The sequence below is a fragment of the Pocillopora damicornis genome, chromosome 3, assembly GCF_964200805.1.
Source record: "Pocillopora damicornis chromosome 3, jaPocDami1.2, whole genome shotgun sequence".
In the NCBI taxonomy this organism is placed as follows: Eukaryota; Metazoa; Cnidaria; class Anthozoa; order Scleractinia; family Pocilloporidae; genus Pocillopora; species Pocillopora damicornis.
Window position 1 is genome coordinate 6715194 of NC_142672.1, and position 17765 is coordinate 6732958.

General features: G+C 39.0%; 1 protein-coding gene and 1 pseudogene across 9 annotated transcripts; both read left to right on the top strand.

The window, feature by feature from the left end:
* The first annotated feature begins 115 nt into the window (after positions 1 to 115).
* LOC113665651 (uncharacterized) lies at positions 116 to 6214 on the top strand. 8 transcript variants are annotated; one of them, XM_089200174.1, is made up of 6 exons: positions 120 to 217; positions 1333 to 1777; positions 3105 to 3564; positions 3987 to 4181; positions 4853 to 5143; positions 5687 to 6214. In XM_089200174.1, exons 3-5 carry the CDS (start codon positions 3151 to 3153, stop codon positions 5129 to 5131), a joined length of 888 nt encoding a protein of 295 aa, XP_089056300.1. In that variant the 5' UTR covers positions 120 to 217; positions 1333 to 1777; positions 3105 to 3150; the 3' UTR covers positions 5132 to 5143; positions 5687 to 6214. The 8 variants fall into 8 exon arrangements, with proteins under 8 accessions (XP_089056306.1, XP_089056302.1, XP_089056300.1 ...); XM_089200178.1 differs by having other exon boundaries at positions 4853 to 5017; XM_089200179.1 differs by lacking the exon at positions 120 to 217 and adding an exon at positions 1020 to 1243 and having other exon boundaries at positions 4853 to 5017.
* Positions 6215 to 7281: 1067 nt separating this feature from the next.
* LOC149048009 (uncharacterized) lies at positions 7282 to 16923 on the top strand (annotated as a pseudogene). Its single transcript, XR_016184931.1, has 8 exons — positions 7282 to 7487; positions 8723 to 8763; positions 11892 to 12031; positions 13592 to 14183; positions 14735 to 14896; positions 15564 to 15707; positions 16389 to 16573; positions 16713 to 16923. The product of XR_016184931.1 is annotated as an uncharacterized LOC149048009 (transcript).
* Positions 16924 to 17765: the final 842 nt, after the last annotated feature.

Consider the following 17765-nt stretch of genomic DNA (forward strand, 5'->3'; position numbering starts at 1 on the left):
TAGGTATTTTCGGTAGATCGTAACCAGAAAAAATCTCGATTTGATCGCTTGCACGGCCGCAAGGTATCAACGTTTTTCCCGCAAATGGTCATGGGCGGCCAGCAAAAACGCGCGCGAGTACTATTGGGATCGGCGTCTTTGATACAAGCTTTGTCCTTGTCGAGATTTCGAGTTAAGCGTCCCTGAAAAGCGTCGAGAAGCGTTTCCAAGTCCAACGGTAAGTGTGTATAGCATCTTTCTAACAATTAAAGGTAGTTTTGAGTTTAAAAGGTGATCAAAATCCGTCAAAAGAGAAACAGTTGTGTGAAGTCTCGATCGAAGGCGACGGAGGGTCCACAGCTCAGTCAGCTAACGTGAGAACTTAAAGCAAAGAACTTGCAGCATAATTAAAGTATAACCAGATATCAAATACATGAAAAAGTTGAGCTTCTAACTCGTTTGCTTTGATGTTGGATTATTCTCAGAGTTATAGAGTTTCATTTGTGTTATACAGAAGTTAATACAGAAATAATTTCACCGATGCTCAGAAGACGGTGTAAGTTTAGCATTTTGACCGAAAGACTCAGTTAACTCCGATTTGTCAGCCGCAAATCAAGCTTATTGCACAAAGCCGAAAGACTCGGCAATTTCTGGATTTGTCAGAGGCAAGTCTGCCACCTATAACATTCCAATGTCAAAACTCACCCAAGTCCCTACATTCTGCTTCTTCTTGATCGTGAAGAACAAACAAATCCTAAGTTGAACCACACAGCAAAAAAAAACATCCCAAGCACTTCCCAAAACTACATTTTGTACACTTGTAGTATTTTGAGATCCAAAATTATTAAAACCAAAGTACTGAGCCGCAATTCCGTAACAACATAACAGAAAAATTACACAACTGTAAACAACAAGCCCAACTCAAAAAAAAAAACAATAGAAAATGGTACTGTAGGGCGGGGGCAGCTCTAGTGAGAACTATAACTAGTGTATTTAATTATAGACTGAGTGGTAGGGCCGGATAGCAAAATATTTGGCTCGAGGTCATGATGACCGACTTCAGTGAGGTCTGTGCGTCATGACGGAAAGCCAAATATTTTCCCGTCCAGCCTGACCAAGCTTATTTAATAAGCATTTAATCCTCTCTTAGGCTCGGTCAATAAGTTTTTTTTTCTTATGACTACTAGGGTAAGCGTCTTTGAATTTGAAATTGAACACGATTACATACATAATAAGGGCGCGCGATTAACCGCTTCAATGGAAGGTACTGTGATAAAACACTTCTTTATTTCTCCGAATCAGGACAAAACGATAACAGTTCCTCTAAACAAGCTCATGTCTGTTTTATTCTAGGTATACGACCACAATTAGAATTCACGTTCTCGGAAAAAGCAACCGAACCGCTCGAACGTCATTTTTCTTCGAATGTTTGGGTAACTGCGTAAACAGCCTCAAAACTTGTCTTCATTATCTTCCTAGGAAACCTATCGTAACTTCTTCAGTTAAGTATCGAGTTCCTTCGCAGAAAATCAGCGAAATAATCTCCGCATATGTGCAGATGGTAACTGGAGTCATATTTGTGGAGAGCTGGGTGTCACTCATTTTTTAAATGTTTGGGTTGTCACGTAAACAAGCTTACAGCTCCTCTTTCAATCTTTCTAAGAAACCGCTTAAGTGTCTTATTCAAGTATCGAGTTTCTTCGCAGAAAGTCGATGAAATAACGATCATTGCGAATCTACAGTTTGTGTCCGAAGCAAGAGGATATTTTAAGGGCCTCAAAACACTCAGAAAACGAAGGTACGTCTTTAAACTAAGTACTAGTAGCATTGAAATTGTAAAAACGACCTTATAATTTCGAACTTTAGACTCTCACAAAGGAGGCAATGCTCCTCAATACTAAATCTAATGATTTGCATTCCATGGGTGAACACGAACGGAGTGTTATTCAAATCAATGAAGCAGAATTTCTCGTACAAAAGAAAGAAATGCAAGTTTTTTTCGCCAAAAGGAAATCTACTCCAATTCGGATCATGGCATGCTTCAAAGATCACGCGCTGGCAGACATGCTATATATCCTCCATATCAAGGAAAGTCAACTCGTTTTTTTTTAAAAACCTCTAGGTAAGGAGTCTAAAATGGAGCCTCATTCATTTTTATGTCCATGGCTGCGAGATCCCGCAGTTAACAGGATTAAAGCATAAACGGGTGCAATGCAATTATACTATTTCGGATCTACTACAACTGATCCCTTTCAGAACATCGTTTCTTCGTTAGTTGGCATGTTGGTCGATCTAGAGCTGGAGATCAGGTTTTTGTGTCATAAAGAGGTGATCTTCGCAGCAAATCAACCCACCAACAGCAAAGTGAGCAATTTAATTTGAACAACAAATGTAAAACAATGAAATTTTACGTTTTCGACTGCATGAAGTATCTCCAATTTCCTGGAACTTGTAGACATCTCCTTCGTTCCATTTGGATTTGACACGAAGGTTAAGTTCACATAATTTTTACTCTTATAAGGAGGTACGTGACAGCATGGTCTCAAATGGGCGAGAGTTAACTGTAATATACGTTATTCGGCAACAATCTGAAATGGTTCTGCAAATTTTAATAACACCGCGAATATTAAATTCTAGGCATGCACAAATGCTACTTCATCATCAAGCAGACATATTAGGACTTTGAGTTTTGTGGCTCAAAAAAATATGTACTTTTAAATGTTTAATGGTATCATATGAATCCGCAGTTTCTATCCAACCTAATCATTTTTCCACCATAGAACGCAAGGTAATATGATTTTATAAATAAAACCTCAGCTGAGGGTGCTTTTGAGAGACTGGGGTGTCTCTGTGGTAACCTGTTTACCTTAAATAATCATTAATTTGACTTTGTTTGATAAAATCTTTAAGGAAATAATTGAAAAGATAATAAAATATAAATTGCTTTTGAGGCTATTTAATTTAAAAGTTTAAACATCTTTTTGCTACCATTCAACCAACTAATGTAACTTATATCGAAATATCTTTTGAGAGTATTAAAAGAGTTAATAGACAAAGCAGAGTCACGTGACCACAGGAAACATTAGCTTAGCTCAGGCAATAATTCGTCATTTCAACAATCACAGGTGGGAGGTCAAACTTCTAACCCAAGGACAGACCAGTTAGACAGTCATGCAGCAGATATCTTCTGATCAGCCACAGGCGGTATCTGAAGCACAGTCACCCATGGGGCAACAAGGCTATGTCCCCACTGGACAACAAGGTAATGTCCCCACTGGACAACAAGGCTATGTCCCCACTGGACAACAAGGCTATGTCCCCACTGGACAACAAGGCTATGTCCCCACTGGACAACAAGGCAATGTCCCCACTGGACAACAAGGCTATGTCCCCACTGGACAACAAGGCTATGTCCCCACTGGACAACAAGGCTATGTCCCCACTGGACAACAAGGCTATGTCCCCACTGGACAACAAGGCTATGTCCCCACTGGACAGCCTGTCCAATCCGTTCCAGGCCAGGCAGGGCGGATGGACAGAACCTACCTGAAAACAATGCTGGGTGGCTCGAGAATTTTTGAGTTTGTAAGTAGTTAAAGGATATGAAGGGGTTTTAACGAATGATATCGGATTAGCGGGGGTTTTGATTTAAAACTTTGCTCGATGTCTTCCTAGTATTCTCAGCCAACACATTTTTATGTTATTTCCAAACTTTTAAATCAATCACTTCCTAGCATTTTGGAAAATTAATGTTAAGATAGTTTTTTCTTTAATGATGTATGCAATGAAATGCATTTGACCTACAAATGTAACGTTGACGAGTATCAGATGGATCCTTATAGGTTAAGGTAGCGCATCGAGATACTCTCTTTCTATGTAAGAATTCATTAGGAAGCCTTGTTGGAACACCACTTGTGGTGCTCTTGCCCTTCTCCAGCTTTGTACCAACGATCAAATAGTGATGGTCATAATCATTGTTCACGAGCTTACCTTGTCCTCTTACACAGATCCTCTTGTTAATCGCCTCGGCATGTGGTATTGTTTACTCAAACCGTACTTTCGGTATGGATGGTCGAGCAACGTTTTTCGCAGGAGTCTCCACATTTTGTTGGGTAATGGTGATAGTCCTCCAAATTGGGTTTATGCTTGGCATCCACAAAGACCAGCGATACTTCAAGACACCATCATATTCCACACTGATAGTGAGTATTGCAACCAATTCATTCCGATAATTCATAGATGTGATACTCATATAAGGCCGTTTCCAAGATGCCCAAAGACTCTGCGAAAACGGGTCAGTGTTCATGGGTAGCCTCTGAAAGGTGCTGAGACGAAAAGCAGCCTCATTCTTGTACTTCCGATACAAATCATTTTACAAGAAAGGTTTTGTACTCTTGACTTTTGGAACTCGGAGTGGTATTTTATATCACTGATCGGGTAAAGGGACATCTAGCACTATCTAGAAAAATTCACTGGGAAATGGCCATCAAAGTGAGTGAGGATAAAAACATAGCAGCTAAAAACTTTGAAGGAACATTTGGCCAACTAAGTAATTACCTAAAAAGACTCTCGTATATTAAACCACAGATTTTTAACACGAATTAAAGAACTGTTGAAGGCTGGACACTTGACTATCTCAGTTGCACAAAATATACAACCAGTCACTCGGCAGATATATTGCCTTGTACTCAAGATGTCTGACTCTTTCTCAGGCTTCTCCCTCTTAGAAACGAGGTTGTGAGGCTGTGATATTGACGTTTAGGTGGCAGACGACATGTTGTTGCTCTTCTATTATTTATTACTGGCAATTGAATGTTTAAAATCAATCTTTTTCTGCTCCAACAAGTCAAAAACACCTGTTCTTTTCCCACAGGTATTAGCTTTACAAGTCCTCATGGCCATACTTCTCATCGCCAGCACTACAAGACTGGCTATGCCCGCTGTCGAATGGTATAAAGTTCACAAAGATCAAATAGATCGATACGGTAAAAGCAGGTCTACTGACGGCGTGAACGTTGCAATGCTCTTTTGCGCCTTGGTACGTTATTTTACTTTTTTCCCTAAATTTTCTTTTCCTATCGTCTTGGTAAGCAGAAAGAACAAATCAAGCAGAGTGTCCTGTTTTCTGACGAATGACGAATGGATGCACTAGCGAATCCAAGGGGTGGGTCTCGGGAACCACCGGGAGGGAAGGGGGGAGGGGTGGAGATTTTGGTAGTGTCACAATAACATTTACCTGATCCACCCCTAAGGCTCAGAAGTATTCTAACCCCCCCTTCTCTATTATACTCTTTTAGCGACGACTAATCCCTCCTTCGCTCCCTCTTTACCCTTCAACTCCCATGAGTGACCAAGACAGAATTTCTCCTTACAATATCAATAAAATATCAACCAGACAAATGATTAGAATAAAGAAAAATATCAATCAGGGGATTATTAGTCGATCCAATATCAAATTCTCCAAACAAACATCATAACAACTTTATGGCAGATAGTAAGGAAAATTACTGATGAGATCATGGGAGTTAAAGGGTTAAAACCAGGTGATCTTCCACAAACTCCAACAACCATGTTATGAAAACCGGAATATGCTCTCGCAATATTATTTGGCCTATAATTTTGAAAGATTGAACATATAAAAAACTTACAAACACATAGCAAGCGGTAAAATCTCAGCTGGCTCAGTTTTTCTCTCTTCTTTTTGCAGGTGGGTGGTGCCTTGACCTGTTTGACTTTCCTGGAAGACATCCCACAACTGACAAAGATTTACAGATCACAAAGAGCAAAGGAAATTGCTGCGGCTAATACCCAATAGCCTCTTTACTGACCTTCAACCGCAGTAGCCTGGATCAGCAACAACGCAGCCCGTTTACAAAACTTTTTAGAAGACAGCTTTGTTTGAAAGCGCGTCCTCAGCTTTGATTGATTTTTGTTGGTTAGCTGCAAAAAAAAAAAATGTTATAGAGAGCTGCCGTATTGAAACGATCCTGTATTGACTTAGTTCGTTTGTATTTGTCCTTTATTCATATTCGACATTTATCATGGTTAACCTTTTTCCGTAGCTAGATTTTTTAACTTAAGTATGTGGCATTTATCACCCCGAAGAAGCGATATCCGTAAGAGACTTACGATCGTCACATAGAATACTATGTTTTTTTATATATCGTTTACTGACCCCTAGTTGAAACAAAACTTGGAGTATAAATTTGAATAAAAAGTCTCACTGAACTGTCAATGGTTACCTTTCTTAGCTTTGATCAGCAAAACCTCATTATGGTAAAACGATGTGACAAGAATCGAGACACAGTGAGTGTGATCGATTTAGCTATTTCGTTTAGTTTAGTTTTCTTTTACTTTTACCATTCTTTGATGGCTTAACAATGGAAGGAAAAAAGCTCAAGGTACAGTCTGTATTCGAGCCAAGTGGCCCACCGAGCCGGAGCTTATTCCGGTTTCCACGTAGCATGAGGCGACTAGGAGTGTCATGACTTCCCCCAGAATGAGAGATACTAGTCATTGCGAAGTTACCTCGCAGCATTTCATTAAGCTTCACTGACAATTCGCCACTGACCCTACTCCTACAGGGTGGAAAGAGGTACTGTGAGAGTTTAGTGCCTTGCACAAGAACACAAAGCTCCACAACCTACGTAGCTTTTCACTTAGGCTCGGACAAAAACAATTCTCAGAAATCCCTCTTACTGTTCTTGGGGAAAGCTATCTTTTTACCACATATTTTTTTTGAAGTCTCTGAATAGGTATGGATATTCCAAATATTTATATGAAAATCAACACTTTATCTATTAACTCTTCAAAATGAACTTTCAGCCCCCATTTTAGAGACACTTACACATTTCGTTTGTTACATCTGTATGCCATGTTTGAAATTTGACTGAGCATTCACGTCCCCTGCTTCCATATTAGATAGAAAACCATTGCAAAGTTGGAATGCAAGTCACCAGTCAAATGCTATACATATAAGCAATCGGAATTTTTGACAAAACGGCGGAGAAATCAGACAGTTTTTCATCAAAATAATAATCTCCGCATTGCGCGTCGAAGACCACTCTTCACGGCTTAAAAAAGGTTCGCATTGTCTCTTTGGAATGGTCAGGTAGCTTTAAATTCATTGATTGTTCTCCTGAATTATCGAATGCAGTCTAGAGTAAAAGCAAGTGGCGTTAAACGTAATGGTTCCAATCCCGAGAACGCATATTTCGCACGGTCGCATATTTGCCCATGTACGTATTGCGTACCTATATTTTCTATGTCATTTTGGTCAAAGATGAAATCTTATATATACAAGGTAATGAGTATCACCTTTTCCACGAAAGCTGTCACGACATAAGTAGCTGCACCTTTGTCCTAACACTGACAGTCTGTGCTATCAGCGCGAGGGAAAAGAGCGGTAAGAAGCAAAATTTATGATTTATATCCTCAAGAAAGAAAATATAAGTTCCCCTTGCCTCTATAGAGGTTTATAGACGTGGACGATTTCACTGCACTCAAAGGTATTTCTCTTCTCGGTTGCTTTAATTATTTTGGCTTCATCTCTGAATGAGCCATACCATTTCCTAGTAACTTCCATCGACCAGTGATATAAGAATTGTGCAGTTTTCACGTATTGCTAAGTGTCATCGTTATTGAAACGTTTTCGGAAAGTCGATAGACCTTTGGGCTGCACACTTATAAATACTAATCGTGTACACCATAATTTAGGTCTCGCGGTTTAACAGCCTTTTCAGGCGCCAAATTTTCAGCGATAGATGTCACGCATTTGTCACAAACATGCGACTACCACGATGAGGATTCCAACCTCAGACTTTTCGATCATGGACTAACTAAGCGACAGACAATTTGTTTTTTTAACTGAGATTAAAAGTAAATTGGCCACCGCAACGATTTTCTAAAGCTAACGTTTCAAGCGTTAGCGCTTCGTCAGGGCGAATGTAAACACAGTTTCTAAAGCTATCTTTACGAGCGTGAACCCTTCGTTAAAGTGACAGACAACCTAACTATTGGCAGCTAAGTCCTATGCCAAGTACAGTGACACATGTCCTACATTTACTGCTAGGATCTGTTGCACCGAAAACTAGTGTCTCATGTGAATAAAATTTGGAAGATAGTACATTTTGTGTTCTGGTGTATCGCGAGAGACCTGTTTGTATTAGGAATTTGAGTTGATCGATGTTTCCTCGCCGGCATTCAGGCTTTCCGAGAAGGCTTATCCAATTTCTTAATAGGAGCGAAACTCTGATAGCCATTCAGCCGTCAAGAAAAAATATCTTGAAGATGACAAGCATTTGTCACGAACATGCGATTAGAAAATATTTTAATTCCACATGATGAGGATTCGAACCTCAGACTTTTGGAACGATTTCGCTGTCGGATCATCAACAAACTAAGCTTCAGACAATTTTGTTTTATCAACTGAGATTAAAATGTAAATTGGCCACCGCAAAGAGTTTCTGAAGCTAAAGTTTTGAGCGTTAGCTCTTCTTCAGGGCGAATGTAGAGACAGTTACTTCAGCTAACCTTACGAACGTAAACCCTTCGTCAAACCGACAGTTAACCTACGTATTGGCAGCTAAGTCATATGCAAACATCCTACATATTCTGCTAGGATCTGTTGCATCGAAAGCTATTGTCTTATGTGGATAAAATGAGGATTGTACATTTTTCATTCGGGAGAGACCTGTTTATATTGCGAATTTGAGTTAATCTATGTTTCCCCTTGCTTTCGTAGAGGTTTATAAACGGTGGACGATTTCACTGCACTCCGCAAAGGTACTGTTATTTTTCGGTTGCTGTAACTGATGATATAGGCCATATCTCTAAATGAGCCATACCATTTCCTTGTAATTTCTTTTGATCTGTGATAAGAGTAATGTGCAATTTTCATGCATACTTTTCTAAATGTTATCATATTCAGTACGTTTACGGAAAGTCAATAAACCTTTAGGTTATATACACACAAGTAAGTTAGTTGTTTCTCCATAATTCAGGTCAATGGTTTAAGAGCCTTTTCAGGCGCCTTTTATTTGCAAAGTGTAATTGCTGATAAATGAAATTGGGAAATATCTGAGGAAAAAGCAAAAGTTGGAGCATCAAATAGGAAAAAAATTGAAAATCAAGAGGCCAAAATTTTAGCTGGATATATGACGAGCATTTGTCACGAACACGCGACTAGAAAAGATTTCATTTCGCCGCGATGAGGATTTGAACCTCAAACCATCCAACCGATTTCGCTGTCTGATCATCGACAAACTGTGCTATGGACAGTTTGGTTAAGTCAACTAAGAAGGCCAGTTCAATTTCTTGATAGGAAAGAAGCTCTTAAAGCCACTGATACAACTGTCAAGAAAAAGGTAAAACAGACACTAAGAAAATGTCATTTTCTTAATCCTTTCCGTCATAAAATGCCCATTTTATGATCCTAAGGTATGATTTTCGAGTAGATGGTATAGCTTAAGTGAGCCAGCGTTTTCTAAAAAATAACTTAGGAGCGTTAGTAAACAATTCAGCTTGGAAGAAAAGGAGCAAAATGTTGCTTCCAAATACAGCTTGAAAGCAAACTATTATCATCTGTTGGCAAGAGAATATTAGTTTATATTCTCTCACTGTTAGTAATTTGTGTTCGCTTTGGTTTTTGCGGTAACTACAAGACACTGAACTTCTTACATCGTTGCCAAAGACCAGCAGTGAGGCATTGACAGCCTTCTTTGCAGCGGTTAATCAAACCTTCTAAATCAGCCTAAGATCTGATTGAAATTCTCCCTTTAAGCTGCTAATACTGAGAGGTAGAATTTTGTAATAGCCAACACACTGATGTACTCTCAGAAATTTAATCTCTACTTGGCACTGGTAATGTAGAACGGCAGTCTATCCCGCTTTTAACCTTAATATGTGTCATAGAGAAAAAAGTTTACGACTATGCCATGGGACCTTTTATCATTACAGGGAAAATAGGGGTATGAAGAGAACTCAGATTCGTAGGTGGTTCGCCGAGCAGAATCCGTTTTAAATGTTTGAAGCCAAATTATCTACGTACAAAACCTATCTAGCGTAGGAGATATACCAGCGTGTTGAGCCTAGTTAACGTTAGAGATGCCTAAAACGATTTGGTAAAGTTGATGAGATATGTTACTCTTTGTAGCTATCCTTTTTTGCGATGTTAGGTTTCATGTTTTTTGTGCTTTACACCATGAGACCACGTTTGTTTGTATTTTTTTCAGTCGGATTGTTCACAGTTATATAATAGAGGTAATCAGTTTAAAAAAAAAACCGAAAAATTTCTCTGTGATGAGTTTTTGTTTAGTTTTCTCAGTAACCTGACTAGGCCTAATCAATATACTCCTATACTCTTTTTTAACTTACTGACTTAGAGATGTGGTCAGTCGCTTTATGTGAACGCAAAAAAATAAAGTTTGTACATGGTCAGAGTGCTCCTGAACCAAACTGCAACACTGTTGTTCTCGTCTTTGATTTAGAAAAATATTCTTACAATTGATTTCCAATGTTTCTGAAGTAATTCGCATAAGATAAACTATTTTTGCGTAGTGATGAGACAAGGGTCGCTTTTAGTTAACCCTTTACACCCTAACATCAGTATGCATATTCTCCATACCGTTTTTTATACATTTCGTAAGGGTCTGAAAAGGAGAATTTGATAAACATTTAAGAGTTCTTTAGTTATTAATCATTTCCCTTATTCTCATGAAGTTGATGTTTGATTCTGGGCTGATATTGTAAAAAAATTAGATGCCAGTTACTCTTAAGGGTCAAAAGGTTAATTCTTAGATTGCTGTTTGGTTTCCTGATGTAGTATCACAACTCGAAATCATATGCTTTGTAGAAAAAACGCAAAGAAGTTCAGTTCACCGCGGAGAAAAATCATGTGTGTTCGCCAGGGGATTTCATTTCCCTGTTATGGTCAGTGATATAAAAAAGCAAAAATGTCAATTAAAATATGATGTGGTTATTTTAACAATGTTTGCGTGCTGTCTTAAGGAATAATAATATTTGACAGTATGTTGAACCACAACTATGTTAATTACAATTTTTAAACAGAGTATTAAGTATCGACGGTAATTTAAGTTAGTTCCATCTCTTTGCATTCCACGAAATCACCGTCAATAAATGATCGAAGCTCTGAGTTTATTTAGAATCTTGATTTCGCGGTTGCGACAGCTTTCAATTGAGTGTCGATTGCAATCTAGGTTTTAAAAATTATGAAAGCGTGTTTGAAATAAAAATTGAACACGATTACAAACCTACATAAGGGCGCGCGATTAACCGCCTCCAATATAAGGTTCTGTAATAAACACTTCTTCTTTGTTTCTCCGAATCAGGACAAAACGATAACAATTCCTCTAAACAAGCTAAGCCTGACAAGGCTCGGTTAACAAACATTTCATCCTCTCTTGAGCTCGGTCAATACGTTTTTTGTCTTATGACTACAAGGTTAAAAATTATGAAAGCGTTCATAAGAAGGGGGCGCGATTAACCGCTTCAATAGGAGGTTCTGTAATAAACACTGACTTCTTTATTTCTCCGAATCAGGAAAAAACGACAGCAATTCCTCTAAACAAGCTCATGTCTGTTTTATTCTAAGTATACGTCTACAATTAGAAGTCACGTTCTCGGAAAAACCGCTCGAATGTCATTTTTCTACTGATGTTTGGGTAACTGCGTGAACGGCCTCAAAGCTTGTCTAGATTATCTTTCTAGGATACCTATCGCCTGTAAAACTTCTTCGGGTATCGAGTTCCTACGCAGAAAATCGGCGAAATAATCTTCGCTTATATGCAGATTTCAACTGGAGTCATCTTTGTGGTTCGCTGAGCGTGACTCATTTTTTAAATTTTTGGGTTGCTTCATAAACAAGCTTACGGCTCCTCTTTCTGTCTTTCTAGGAAACCGCTCAAGTGTCTTATTCAAGTATCGAATTTCTTCGCAGAAAGTCGTTGAACTAATTAACAATCATTGCCAATCTGTAGTTTGTGTCCGAAGCAAGAGGATATTTTAAGGGCCTCAAAACGTTCAGAAAACGAAGGTACGTCTTTAGACTAAGTAGTAGTAGCATTAAAATTGTAAAAACGACCTTATAATTTCGAATTTTAGACTCTCACAAAGGAGACAGTGTTCCTCAATACTGAATCACATGATTTGCATTCTATAGATGAACACGAACGGAGTGTTATTCAAATCAATGAAACAGAATTTCTTGAACAGAAGATAGAAATGCAAGTTGTTTTTCGCCAAAAGGGAATCTACTTTAATTCGGATCCTGGCGCGCATGCTTCAAAGATCACGCGCTGGGAGACATGCTATATATCCTCCATATCAAGGAAAGTCAACCCGTTTTTTTTAAAAAACCTCTAGGTAAGGAGTCTAAAATGGAGCTTCATTCATTTTTATGTCCATGGCTGCGAGGTCCCGCAGTTAACAGAATAAAATGATAAACGGGTGCAATTCAACAACTGATCCCTTTCAAAACATCGCTTCTTCATTAGTCAGGGTCGGCCAGGGTTTTTGGGTATTCGGTATTCAGGGGTGTTTTAAATCGGGTATACGGTATATTGCAGCTTAAATATGGGTATTCAGTATATCACTTTCTTTGAATTTCAGGTATAAAGTATTCAAAGCTTCGATTATTTTTGGGTATATTTGGAGGAATTTGGGGTATTTTGGGGTATTTTGTCGATTTTTTTTCGGGTATATTGGTATTCCACTACCCCCCCTGGCCGACCCTGATTAGTTAGCATGTTGGTCAGTCTAGAGCTGGAGATCAGGTTTTTGTATCATAAAGAGGTGATCTTCGCAGTAAATCAGCCCACCAACAGCAAAGTGAGCAATTTAATTTGAACAACAAATGTTAAAAAAATGAAATTTTACGTTTGCAACAGCATGAAGTATCTCCAATTTCCTGGAGCTTGAAGACATTTCTTTCCAACCATTTGGACTTGACCCGAAGGTTACGTTCACATAATTTTTTACTCTTATTAAGGGACGTACGTGACAGCATAGTCTCAAATGGGCGAGAGTTAACTGTAAGATACGTTATTCAGCAATAATCTGAAGTCTTTGCGCAAATTTTAATTACAACGCAAAAATTAAATTCTTGACATGCACAAATGCTACTTCATCATCAAGCAGACCTATTAAGACCTCAAATTTGTGGCTCAAAAAAAATTATTTTTAAATCTTCAATGGTATTATATAAATCCTCAGTTTCTATCCAACCGAGTAATTTTTCCATCGTAGAACGTAAGTTAATATGATTTTATAAACGTAACCTCAGTAGCGAAGGGTGCTTCCAAGGGTCTGAGATGTCTCTATGGTAACCTGAGTACCTTAAAAAATCAATAATTTGACTTTGTATGATAAATTTAAGGAAACGATTGAAAAGAAAAGAAAATATAAATTGCTTTTTAAAAGCTATTCGATTTAAAAAGTTTAAACATCTTTTTGCTACCATTGAAGCAGTTAGTGTCACTGATATTTAAATATCTCAATTAGAGTATTAATAGAGTTCATAGACAAAACAGAGTCACGTGACTGCAGGTAATGTTAGCTTTGCTCAGGCAATAATTCATCATTTCAACAATCACAGGCGAGAAGTCAAAAGTCAAACCCAAGGACAGACCAGTTAGACAGTCATGCAGCAGATATCTTATGATCAGCCACAGGCAGAGTCTGGAGCACACTCACCCACTGGACAACAAGGCTATGTCCCCGATGGACAACAAGGCAATGTCTCCACTGGACAACAAGGCTATGTTCCCACTGAACAACAAGGCTATGTCCCCACTGGACAACAAGGCTATGTCCCCACTGGATAACAAAGCTATGTCCCCACTGGACAACAAAGCTATGTCCCCACTGGACAACAAGGCTATGTCCCCACTGGACAACAAGGCTATGTCCCCACTGAATAACAAAGCTATGTCCCCACTGGACAACAAGGCTATGTTCCCACTGGACAACAAGGCTATGTTCCCACTGGACAACAAGGCTATGTCCCCACTGGACAACAAGGCTATGTCCCCACTGGACACCCTGCCCATGCCCCCACTGGACAACCTGTCCAATCCGTTCCAGGCCCTGGTGTCCTTGTGCAGCCCCCAGTGAATCAACCTAGGGCAGGGCGGATGAACAAAGCCCATCTAAAAACTATGCTGGGTTGCTCAAGAATTTTTGAGTTTGTAAGTAGTTAAAGGATATGAAAAGGTTTTAACGAATGATATCGGATTAGCAGGAGTTTTGAGTGAAAACTTTGCTCGATGTCTTCTTAATATTCCTAGCCAACACATTTTTCTTTTATTTCCAAACTTTTAAATTTATCACTTCCAATCATGTTTGGAAATTTAATGTTACGATAGTTTTTTTTCTTAATGTTGTATGCAATAAAATGCATTTGATCTACAAACGTAATCAAAACGAGTATCGCATGGATCCTTAAGGGTTAAACTACAGACTATTAACAGGAATTAAAGACCTGTTGAAGGTTGAACACTTGACTATCCCAACTGTACAAAATACAGCTGGTCACTCGGCAGATATATTGCCTTGTACTCAAGATGTCTGACTCTTTCTCAGGCTTCTCCCCCTTAGAAACGAGGTTGTGAGGATTTAATTTTGACGTTTAGGCGGCAGACGACATGTTGCTCTTTTATTTTTTGTTACTGGCAATGGAATGTTTAAAACTAATCTTTTTCTGCTCTAACCAGTCAAAAACACCTGTTCTTTCCCACAGATTTTAGTTGTACAAGTCTTCATGACCACACTACTCATCGCTAGTACTACAAGCCTGGCTATGCCCGGTGTCGAATTGTATAAAGCTGGCAAACGTTACCGTGAGCTATATGGTAAAGGCAAACCTTTTGACGTAAACGATGTGTTTCTCGGTTTCGCCTTGGTACGCTACCGCCTCAGTGAGCAGAAGGAATAATTATGCTACACTAGTGACTCCAAGGGGTGGGTCTCGGGATCTGAACTACTCCCCTTGCCCCACCCTATTAAACCTGTTAATGACAGACACTGGTAACAACAGGATGGTAAAAAAAAACAAACAAACAAACAAAAACACTAAATATAAAGGATTTGAGATCTGCTTGTCTTGAAATATTCTTCAGCTTGTTTAGACCCTGGTGTGAAGATGAAAATTTATGTGTCTTCTGAGTTTGGTACCCCTCACCCCTCGTTCTCCGCCCCCCTCCTACCAAAAATTCCTGGATCTTTTCCCTGGGATAGCCCAACAATCAGCGCCCCGGACGCTGAATCGACAGATCTCAGTTCGATCTTTGGTCAGTGCATCATAATCTGCCATGTCGATACGACTCCTATTCCCCTCAGCCCCGACTGGTGCTCAAAACTAGTTACCAGACTTTCTCGCACAAACAATTCGAAACTAGCCTATTGATCTTTCAATCATTTAGTTATCAATTTATATATTCTTTCTTATTGGTCTTTCATTATTTATTCATCCACTCATTCATGTGTTCATTTATTTTTCTATTAATTTAAACCTGTATGGTTATCTTTTTCATTCTTCTTATATATAATTTGTTTTCTATCTTTTGCAGTCTCTCGTCTTTTATTTCATCATGTTTGCGCTGCTGCTCGCCTGTACTGGAAACTTGGTCCCTAGGGCCGTTGACCTTGGAAAATTCCAGAAAATTATGCCAAGCACATACAGACCATTCGTGGCATCCCTTAGTGTTGCCCTGGTAAGTTCTACAATAAAATGTAAAATATCCGAAGATGAATATGATTTCTGATTCCCCATGGGCGTATTGTACTGAACCAGGATTAAACATCAATTGAGGCTTTGGACTCTCTTGTACACGAGGACACTTCGGTGACACACACACACAAAAAAAGGGACGGGAAACAAATTGAATCGAAATCAGTTTCAATACGTGGTGAATATTCACGCGGCGAATCCCACTTTAGCTTATTCTGGAAAGACTTTGACTTTAAGTATACAGCTGTTTCGAGAAAGGTTGTCGGATAAAAGCCTAACAGTGCACGCGACAACCCCAAAAGGTTTGTCGGTTGTTTCAGTCCTTGGTTGCTTACCGAAGTATTTCAGGGAAATCTGAGAAAATGCCTCTGTATAGACGAGGCAGCGTGGGTTTGATGAATTTATTTTTTCTTATTTGACTTCTCAAAAATCATTGGTCTTACTTTATTGCACTCTCTGTTTAGTCAACGCTATAAACCAATCATATTTATATCTTAAAGAAAACCGCTACCTGCTGGCGGTTTCCTTTACTTTTTACCTTCTTTAACTCTTATCAGCTTCTTTTGATGTTTTCTTCCGTTTTGATCGGTTTGTAAGGCTCGGTCCCCGACACTCGGTCGAAATAACCATGTAGATATAATTTCTCTTTTTTAAATCTTGGCAGGTCTTTGGATTTTTGTCATGTATAGCGTTAGCATTGGATATGGTATTACAGTACAAATTGTTTCAGACACAGCGAGCTCAGGAGACACAACCGAACAAGCGCAGGAATCTCCCCAAAGACAGGCCTGGGATATCAACAAGGAGTATTTACAGTCACAATACTTTTTCGTCAAACGAGCGGAATTGGTAAATTATGAGTGTTTGTGGAAGAAATCTGTGTAAAGCTATTTTACTTCTTTAAACATCAGCGAAGAAGCGCAGAAAGAGCACGTGAGGATGAAAGCAGGGTTTGTCTTTTCATTTTCTCCCCCACCCCCATTTTCAGTTCCTGCTCTTTGTGGCATGGGTGTGCGTCCTGAAATACTTAGACATGAATATTTTTAAATATACGAATAAGACTTACGAAGAACCGGCAGCAGAATTCCTTAGAGGAATCACGATCTTTTCCTGGGTGATGACTGTTCTTGTGACGTTGACATTTGTGATGAGTTTCGACAAGCTTTGTGCACGGCCTTCACACTGGACATTGAAGGCAAGTAACGATCCCCTTTTTCTTCCCATGGCCCCCTCTTTGATAGAAAAATGACCCTGCTCGTCTTAACCGTTAACTCCCAGAAGTGATGAACATGTAACTTCTCCCTCTAACATCCATACATTATTCAGCAAACAGGTAATGAGAATACTTAAACTCATCAGGTACAAGATATTACCTTGATTGAACACCAAATTTTCGTAACCAATTTACAAGGAAATGTGTAGCAGCTAGAGGGGAGAATTAACAATCAGATCTTGGGAGTTAAAGGGTTAAAAAGGCCGCACTTGAGTTCTCTATGGGTAGAAAGAGGCGATCATATTAGGGACGAGTATGCCTTTGAAAGACGAAACTAAAAAGTAAATAACAGTGAGACTTGAAAAATGTCAATTTTCTCAAGATCCTCGTCCACAAACAGTGACATGATTAAAACCTTCTTATTAAGTTTCGCATATTTTTTTGTCCAGGTGTAACCTTTACAGCCAAATTTGTTTTGCATAGATCAGCACTTTTACATGGCATAAGTTTTATGCTCCTTGGGTTTCGTCAACTCCTATGTGGCCTTGTCTTAAATGTTCTGATATGGGGATTGAGCCTGGGATGAAGATGTGAACTTTTTTCAATCTCGGTTTAATTTTTTTTATCTTTTCTCCGTAGGCTTTGTCTTGTTTTCGTTGATAATTGCTTGCTGTGGGAATCTGACTCCTGAGGTTGTCAGATTTGGAAAGGTTTACAAAAATGTGATTACAGATTACAAGTCCAATGTACTAGCTCTGTTTGTAGGACTGGTATGTAATGTTTTTTTTTTCTTTCGCTTCGGCGCGGAATTCAGAACTCTAAGTTAGG